Source organism: Myotis brandtii, unplaced genomic scaffold (assembly GCF_000412655.1).
Source record: "Myotis brandtii unplaced genomic scaffold, ASM41265v1 scaffold920, whole genome shotgun sequence".
In the NCBI taxonomy this organism is placed as follows: Eukaryota; Metazoa; Chordata; class Mammalia; order Chiroptera; family Vespertilionidae; genus Myotis; species Myotis brandtii.
The window spans coordinates 1,519,158-1,528,357 of NW_005371792.1; the positions used below are offsets into that span (position 1 = coordinate 1,519,158).

Below are 9,200 nucleotides of genomic sequence, written 5' to 3' on the forward strand. Positions count from 1 at the left end.
TGTAGATATGCATAACTCATGGACACAGGCAATAGAGTGATGAAGGCTTGGGAGGGGGGCACGGGGTGAAGGGCGTCGATGGAAAAACACAAACAAACAAAGGGGACAATAAAGATAAGTTAAAAATATATATCGGGAGAGAGGGATGTAGCTCTCTCTTATTTGTTGATTATGGGTCCTTAAGGAAACTTGAAAAGATTGAGCTTATGGTCTATTTTATACTCGGTGGAAGTGAACTTCATTGCTCTGCTTCTTGTCTTTTGTACTAAGATCCACAGCCATCATTTCTTCTTTTTTCCTACGGAATTTCCTCCTTTGAATTGTATCATGTGGGCTACCATATGCTGTCTTGTATTGCTAATTTGTTTCTATCAGTATTTCTTGTCTTAAATTTTATATTAACTCATTCTGGGCATCCACACTTACCCCTCTCCTTTCAGAGTACAATTTTAGCATGCAACAGGCACTCAACAAGTGTCTATTGATGGATGGATATCACTGATTGATACCCACATGTTGCACATTGATAGATGTTCTATTTGAGCAAAACAAAATTGTTGTGGAATTCATTGTTAAATTAAACTATTGTTTAGGGAATCTGAACATATATCTGAAGTGGTTGATGATACAGGATATGTAAAGAAAATCAACATCTGTTAAAACAAAAACGAAGCACCCAGTACTGATGACTTCCGTACTGATTGCCATTGGGCCCAAGCTATCTCAGTTTAGTTTTGTGGTGGAAAGCTAAAATAATAAGTAGTCTTATTATTTTCTGTAGGGCTAAGCGTGACTAGGAATTAACAGATCTGGGTTCCAGTTCCAGTGTCACCATTGTCTTGTTACTTCCATGAGCAAATCACTGTGATTTATTCTAGACTCACCTTCACCCTCCATATATTTGTCAGAGAAGAGCATGTCTGGCTTTGGTATAGAGCCATCTTATGTGGATGTAATGAGATAAGGCATTTGAAAGAATTTAGAAATGTTAGAATAAGCCTCATTTTCCTCTATCCCAAGTTAATATTATCATCATATCCTATTTTGGAAGAAATGGTGAAATAGAACTGCTTTTTAAAATTATTTACAAAGCAAAATGCTATAACTGTGGTTCATAAAAGTAAACATAGATTGTTCATATTATAAGAATTCTTAGTACCACCAACTGTTATTTTCAGAGAATATGTTTTGTCCATCAAGAATGTTTGAGAAGGAATGATTATTTGTTCTTATTTTTAGTGAATAAATGATGATCATTGCTTGTGCAGTGATCTTACATTTTCACACATCCTTTGTTCTCCTTCCTCTTATTGCCTCTTTTGACTTTGCCTTCTCTCTGTCACAGTGGTTCCTTTCCTCAACCCACCTCTTGCATTGCATAGCTTGTTAACATTAACCTGTCTTAGGAGGATGTGTTGTTTTTAGGAAAAAGGTGATGGGCTTGGCTCCACTATGCCTTCCAAATAAAGTCTAAACTTTTAGTTTAGGATTTCAAAGCTTTGTCTTAACTTACTGCTTCGGCTTTAGCACTCATTCTGACCTTATTCTGTGAGGTCAGAATGGTTGGAAATGTGTTGATCCTGATCATAATTTTCTTGTTTCTAAACCTTTGATATGCTGTCCTCCACATTCACTTGGAAGTCTTTGCATCTTGAAGTGCTGTCTCTCCTAGGAAGACTTTGTGAGCTTCCGCTACAAATGTTTTTTTCTCTTCTAGACTTCAGTGCCTTTAATATCTACTTTTCTTAGGGCATCTAGCCCGTTCTCTCTTATATGACTTTTATATTACTGTGGTTTTGTGTGTTTATTCAGTAATTATTTTCTGCTCCTTTTATTCCCTGTTTCTATCTCTGTTGATAAAACTTTGAGCTTCTTTGGTTGTGTTCTACTTATCATTATATTCTGAAGTGTCTAGAAGATTTTTCTTGGGCAGTAAGAAGCAGCCCATAAGAGTTGTTGAATTAAATTGAATTGCAGGGCCACCTCTTTAGGCATGAGTATCAAACTGAACCTTTCATGGGAAAGAGTAAAACCAGTGTCCGTGTACGAGCAAAGAGTCTTTAAGTGTGACTGGAAGGGAAGAAGTCAGCTGTTGGACAAACATGCTAGTGAGGTTAGAAATGTGTATTGCCTGGAATCAGCATATATCAGAGAGACTTGGAATCATGAATATTGTTCTACACAGTTAAATGTTTGGTTTACATGTCAAGACACAGAACACACATTTAAAGCTTAGCAGGTATCTACAAAACATAAAAGGAGTGCTGTAGAATCTGGACAGATTTTAAAAACATAGAGTGTAAATCCTTTGTGTTTGAATAAAAACATGTATTATGCAGTTTCCTCATTTTGTTTAGGGCAGTGGTCGGCAAACTCTTTAGTCAACAGAGCCAAATATCAACAGGACGATTGAAATTTCTTTTGAGAGCCAAATTTTTTAAATTTAAACTATATAGGTAAGTACATTGTTATTAACTTAATTAGGGTACTCCTAAGGCTTAGGAAGAGCCACACTCAAGGGGCCAAAGAGCCGCATGTGGCTTGCGAGCCACAGTTTGCCAACCATGGGTTTAGGGGGGAAAAAATCAAATTTGAACAGATATTTTCAAGTAGTACCAGGACCAGCTTTGTTTTTATTATTATTACGATAACATGGAGGGATCTTTCCTGAGACGTAACATTTCCTAGTGGTAGGAATCCCATGAAGGCCACATCTATACAAAGAATAAAGGCATTAGCAGGAGCACAGTTATTGATTGGGCTCCTGAGTCCTTAACGTGTCTGTCCGTGCATGTGCATTTCCCCCGCTTATTAGATTCACACTATCTGTATTTTCTTCTTAGATTATTAAAACGGGAAGAAAGTTTCACATTCATTCCTCGGTCCCGTGAAGACCTTCCCGACAACTTTCCAAAGGAAATTCCCGGGATCTGCTATTTCCTGGAGGTAAGGACTGGCCCCAGGCAGCCAAAGCCTTCTCTTTCCTCATCGAGAATCAAAAAGGTTTCCTACAACATCGGCACCATGTTCCTCCGGGAGACAAGCCTCTGAGACGTGCGACAGATCAAAGACTCCTCCAAAAGCACAAGCCCAGAACACGGGGCACGACGGGAAGGTGGCGAGGGGTTCTCTTTCACTGCTTCGTTGGGAACAAACAGCGGACTTTCTGTGATGTCAGGCAATAATCCTAGAAAAAGGCGGGCGATGACTGTCAATTAAAAAACAACTGGAGGGTGGGGGAAACAAGGTGTGTCCATTCATAGGAGTGTTCTTGGTCACATATATATATTTTAATTACAAGTATGGGCCCCCTTTCAAAACTAACCGATAAATAGCGTTCATGTCTGCTTGTTTGTCACACATACAGATATCTTTCCCTCTATATTTGTATCACTTTTGACAGCCAGTTTTAGTATATATTCCTACATTTAGTGAGGTGGTATGTGAAGGATATTTTCTAACTTTGTTTTTTTCTGAATAGACATTTCATACATATATCATGGCAGTGTGGTAAGCTTCCCAGCAGGAAGAACTGTAACTCAGCAAAATATTTTAGGGATATTACCTATTTTTATACATATCTCTTCTAGATAATTACCTTTCACACAACATGATTAGATGTCCTGAATCTGTTACTGTATAGTTGGTAAATAGTGTAACTCTAACCTATTCTTTGAATATAGTTTTACTTACCTAGAGTCATTAGTGCTTAGACTTGAGGACACATATAACCAAGAATTTCAGATGCTGAGAAAGAATTGTATATCTGCTTAGTAAATATATCCTGTAGATTTAATTCATGTAACATGGGACCCAGAGCAAATGGAATTTCCTAATAGTAGCTAAGATTAAAGAAAGATCCTATTTTTGCCATCTTCTAACAAGAATCAGTCAAAACCAAATGCTCTCTCCACTGAACGCTTTTCAACTTTGCATTCACAGATACAGGTAGTTATTATAAGGTACTGAACTGCACTCTAAAAAACAGCAGCCTACTGCGTGACATGCTCACACTCCCCCACCCCCTTCATGATGGATGACGCCTAAGGCCACTCTCAGGAGTGAATGCCTAGATACTGCCAGTAGTGAGAACACTTTTGCCAACACCTTTGTTCCTTCATGTATAATAAAGAGCAAGGAAAAATACCTGTACTGAATGGCTTTAAGATTAAAATACATGTTCATCTTCAGTTGGATTGAGTTGGCTTTTAAATTCAGTGAATCACCTTCAAAACAGTGAAGCAGGTCTAACCTTCACTTAGTAATCACCATAGTTACCAATAGGCTTCCATCACATGACCTGCTAAAATGAAGACCAGCTCCCAATAATTAGCACTGCATGAAAATATTATTACAGACTCACCTGAAATTAGGAGCACGGTGTGTCCAGAGATTTTCTATTTTGGATCAGATCTAAAACCTAAGTTTCTATTGAGGTTAATGAGCTGTATTTTTTCCCTTAAAACCTTAGGGTGTCCATTTTCTTACTACAGTACATACACTCATTAGTCGCTCGTGTCTACTGAATACAACATGTTTCTTCTTCTGGTCAGTGATTTGGGCTGCATTATGATTTGCTTATGGCATAACTCAGCAAAGGAGCATATTAACTAGTGTCCAATGTAGTCTGTGAGGCTGCTTTAGTTTATTTAAGTTCTCTAAGTGGGTTGCTAGAAAGCATTTGCATATTTATAAATGCAAAGTATTTGTTATAAGGTGATCACTTGCATCATTGTTGAGCTCTGTCCTTGCCCTGGGGCTTATGAGGACACTCGTGTGTCACTCTTCATGTGGGACGGGACCTGGGCCAGCGCTCTCTGAATCCTGGCCTGGCCTTCTCTTCCCTGAGTCTAGGCCTCTGTTTTCAAGCACATGGGGCGAGAAGGCCCGGGTGTTCATGGGCGGCTGTGTAGGCTTGAGGACAGGGTGCCCTCCTGGGAGTGATCACTCACAAAAGAATTCTGCAGAGCCCTGGGAGATGAAAGCACTTCCTTCACAGGGGGCGGGGCCAGCTGTCCAGTCAGTGCAGGGAACAGGCGGGGGCGCCTAGTCCTTGCTGGGCAATGGGGGCACCCTGGTCCTTGTGCCGAGAACAGGACCCCGTAGCTATCCATGTTGGTGGGCTTCTCACAGCACAGGGGCATGCGGAGGGAACCCAGCTCACTGTATCATTTATGCTTATTCTGCACAGTAACTTACAGCTTATCCTGACATGGTAAATTAATGCATGTTTTGGCAGTAAACAGTGCATTCTGTAACCATTAGCCTGAAAGGGACGTCCCTGAACAATCCAATCCATTTCCCTGCTTCTTGTAAAGGTTTGTGTAAGCAACTCTTCTAAACATATGGCTACTCTCTCTAAACTGTGATCACCTATGGGAAGCATATTTTAAAAGCATCGCTGGAAATCCACTTTATTATCTGTTAATGGAACTAGGGCCCCAAACCAAAATTGTAGATTCATTCAGTTTGTCAGAAGAATAACAAACTCTTTCTTAGTTTATATGATTTTACTTAGAGAAGTTGCTGTTTACATTGTCACAAATGTCACAATGAAGAATATGCCAAAAACCTATTAAATATCACAGACACGACGTAAGCTCCAGTTTTCATACAATATAATCTATATATATCTTTCAAGCTATAGTCCCAAGCAATGGTCTAATCTGTTACCGTTTTGCCAATTTAGTACAATCGATCATTATAGTTGCACTGTTGCTATGTGTTTGCAAGGCTGTTTAAAATGGCTGTTCATGCTAGCTGTACTCGTAGAATTTAGAAGCTGTGAAAAAGCATCCTACTTTGTTCTACATAATACACTCCACATGCATTCTGTTAGGAATTGTGGCTGTAGCAGTGGGTGGTAGTTGGTATTTCATCTGCCTCATATCTATACAGTCTTCTCACTTACAAGCTACCACACACATCATGCATGTTAGTGAGGCAGCCTAAAAGTAATGTACATGGATGTCCCATGGAAATCAAGTGGTATTAAATTGGGTAAATGGCTTTAACCCACTTTAAAAGGGATACTTTAAATATAGTGTGGCACCTGTCTTAGTGTTTTTTCAAGCAACAAATTGGAAGAAGTCACTTTATGACTAGCCATCAGTGCCAAAGCTTTCATCAGCAAGACTATCACTTTGATGGAGAGGATGTCATTGTTTGCAAATAAATCTGTTATCTAACAAAGTGAGAAACCTCCATAGGTACCCCAAACACACTGCATGGGATGTGCTTTGTGAACCTCAGTAGGTAATATCAGCCATAACTAAAGAATAATACTCAATGCCTGGAGAAAGGCAGTGTTAAAACCTGCCTTGATATTCATCAATTCTCTTATATGTTAAATTATATGAGGTTTCCTTTTAGCACCTGACTCTAGGCTGTCCAATAGGTGTGACCTGGCGATGGCTAAAACCGGAGAGCAGGTTCATGGAGTCGGCACTTCAAATGTGACTCTCGTGGTCTCACGCTTGTTCCTGAGACAATGGTGTCAAGAACATAGTGTTTTATTTTGAAAATGTAAAAGTGTGGGCCTCTCCAAGAAAAACAGAGCAAGGCAGAACAGCAGCCTAAACAATGGCACTCATGTACAAGTGCAGAAGGCGTTTCATTTTGCAAATTCCTCCCAAGAGTTCCAGCAATAAAGCAAAATTAATCCGATACATACAAAAGGCAAAGCCACAGAGAATTTGGAAAACCACCAGGCTTGGCGTTTTGAACAGAATCATATTGCTACCAATTGAAGTAGGATAGTTGAGGTTGTGAAGTATCAAGAGAGGGCACAAGATTATTACCATCATTAAATACATTTCATGAAGGCTCCTGGGGTTCCTGACTCGCTGAGGGCACTGGGCAGAGAGTAAAACTTCGACATGTAGGTTTCTATCGCCTCACACATTTTGAGCACTACGTAGTCCACGCCCAGACCCTCTTTCACTCCCCGCATTACTGAAAATCATCCCACCCTCTCGCGCCTGACCCCATCAAACACTTCTTAGTACCTCTGAGCCTAATGCGGCCACACAAAGAGTTTCTGAGGCCTGTTTCAGGCCTAGAGGACGATTCACACAACGTCAGGCCCAAGCAACAATGCACTTCTGAAGGGAATTAAGCCCCCCCACCCCCACCCCCACCAGGGGTGCGGGGTACTGCTGACATCTGAGCTTGTCCTTCTGCTTTTTCTTCTAAATACAACCTGCTGAACACTCGCTGCACCCACTGAATGGCCCTTCGGAATGAGTGATATATGCACGGCTGTGGGTGGCACCAGATGCCTCTCAGCCAGCAATACCTAATGCTCAAGACCAACAACGAAGTCCCGCATTAAACTGGGCATTTCTGTTATGAGACTACAGATCTTCAATACAAAAATAGTCATTTCAGAGGCTTTTAGGAACATACCTTATTAGACACAACCTGAAAACACGATGCATGAGAGACTGAATTGTTAAAGTGTAACATATTCCATTCTGAATGATGATTCTTTACGGGTAGCTCTGACACCAATATACTCAATCCACAGTCAGCTGATTTAGCACACACATACATTGTGTTAAAATGACTGAATGAATTTTATTATTAAAAGTGCAAATGAACCCCAGCTGTGGGCTCAATTTCAGGATCCTCATGGTGGTGGCTGAATAACAGACACTGATATTATACACAAATTATCATAAATTTTGTCAGGACATGTTGAGATAGTGTGCAAAATTCCTTCCTCACACTTGATTCAAACAATTGAAACCTAAGGATTATTGTGCTCCCACTTTTCTGTTTCCTTCCTCCGTCTCATCTCTCCTTCCTTCTTCCTTTCATTAAAAGAAGTCATTTGTACACACGGTGGGGCAAAAGCAGGTTACAGTTGTTCACATGGAAAATAATACCATAATTAATAAATAATAAATAATAATGCAAAAATAAATTCTGTGTTTCGTGTACCTAAAACTGTAAATCTACTTTTGCCCCACCGTGTGTGTGTGTGTGTGTGTGTGCGTGTGTGCGCGCGCGCGCGTGTATGTTGAGTGTTGAGTGTAGCTATTTTAAGAATAAAAGGAGTAACATTTTTTGGAGGACTTTGGAGGTAGAGAAGTAAAATTTGTCTTTTTATTTCTAATACATTGTGGCCAGAACACACAAGTTTCATTCAAGTGTCTTGTCGCCATCCCATCCTTATTAAAAAACAATGCTGTTTAATGGTTCAACTCATGAACTTGGCAGTATCTGGCTGGCTTCAAAACACCTAGGAAGTGTTTCGGAATACAAAGTACTGGGCTTTGCCTTCAGAGATTTGGATTCAGTAGGTCTTCGGAATCTGTAGCTAGAAAACCACTCTAGGGAATGCTAATATGTAGCCAGATTTGGAGATCATTGAAGAATACTCCAAGAATCCCAATCACTAGGAATAACTATAGATTGACTGACATAGCAATATATTATTTGTAGTTATTTTGAAAGCTATATACTCTGAGCTTCATAGCATTATTTTTTTCCCCAAGTTTTAATTATTTTAGCTGTGGTTTCAAATGTATTCTCTGCTTCGTAAACATGAGTCTTCGAACTTGTTAGAGACAGAAATCAGCACTGATAAGCATGAGGGATGAATATTGCTCACTATAGGGCTATTCGGCATACTAGATATGGCACCATTTTCCTAATTACTGCCTGAACTGTGCAGTATATCACAATATTTGCTGATCCTCACCACCAATATACGTATATATACCGTGAACCTTTGGACAGAGAAAGAAATGAGGAAGTGACAGCCTTGTTTCTGAATGCTTTGATGTTTATGTTAAGAAAAGTCAACATAATACTTAGTCTCACTCTGTGCTTTTCACATCGAACTGTACATTCATCTAAAAATATTCCCGAGCAATACCTTGCACCAACCTTTCAAGCAATAATTTAAGCCATGGTGTTGATGCCACAGGAAACGTGCAATTTTGTGCACTTCATAGAACCTTTAGGGAAATAGAGGCATGTTTTATATAAGCAATAATATAGCTGGTGTGAACTTTTAAAAGATATTCACCATATTCTACTACAGCAAGATGGGCAACAAGTGATGACCCAGGTAAAAAGTATCTGAGAAATGCCATGCTCGGTGTATCTCAGAAGACATTCAGCTGCACACAGGCCACAAAGTACTTAACAGAATCCTATCAGATTATTTCTGTTGTATCATTTTTAAAATA

At 39.7% G+C, this 9,200-nt stretch overlaps 1 protein-coding gene across 1 annotated transcript in view; it reads left to right on the forward strand.

Moving 5' to 3' along the window:
- GUCY1A2 (guanylate cyclase 1, soluble, alpha 2) overlaps nt 1–6,677 on the forward strand; it is a 296,176-nt gene extending 289,499 nt beyond the window's left edge. Inside the window, exon 10 of the mRNA XM_014532888.1 lies at nt 2,844–6,677. Within this exon, the coding sequence (XP_014388374.1) occupies nt 2,844–3,051 (208 nt within the window). The 3' untranslated portion in view covers nt 3,052–6,677. The remainder of the gene's footprint in view (nt 1–2,843) is intronic.
- Nucleotides 6,678–9,200: the final 2,523 nt, after the last annotated feature.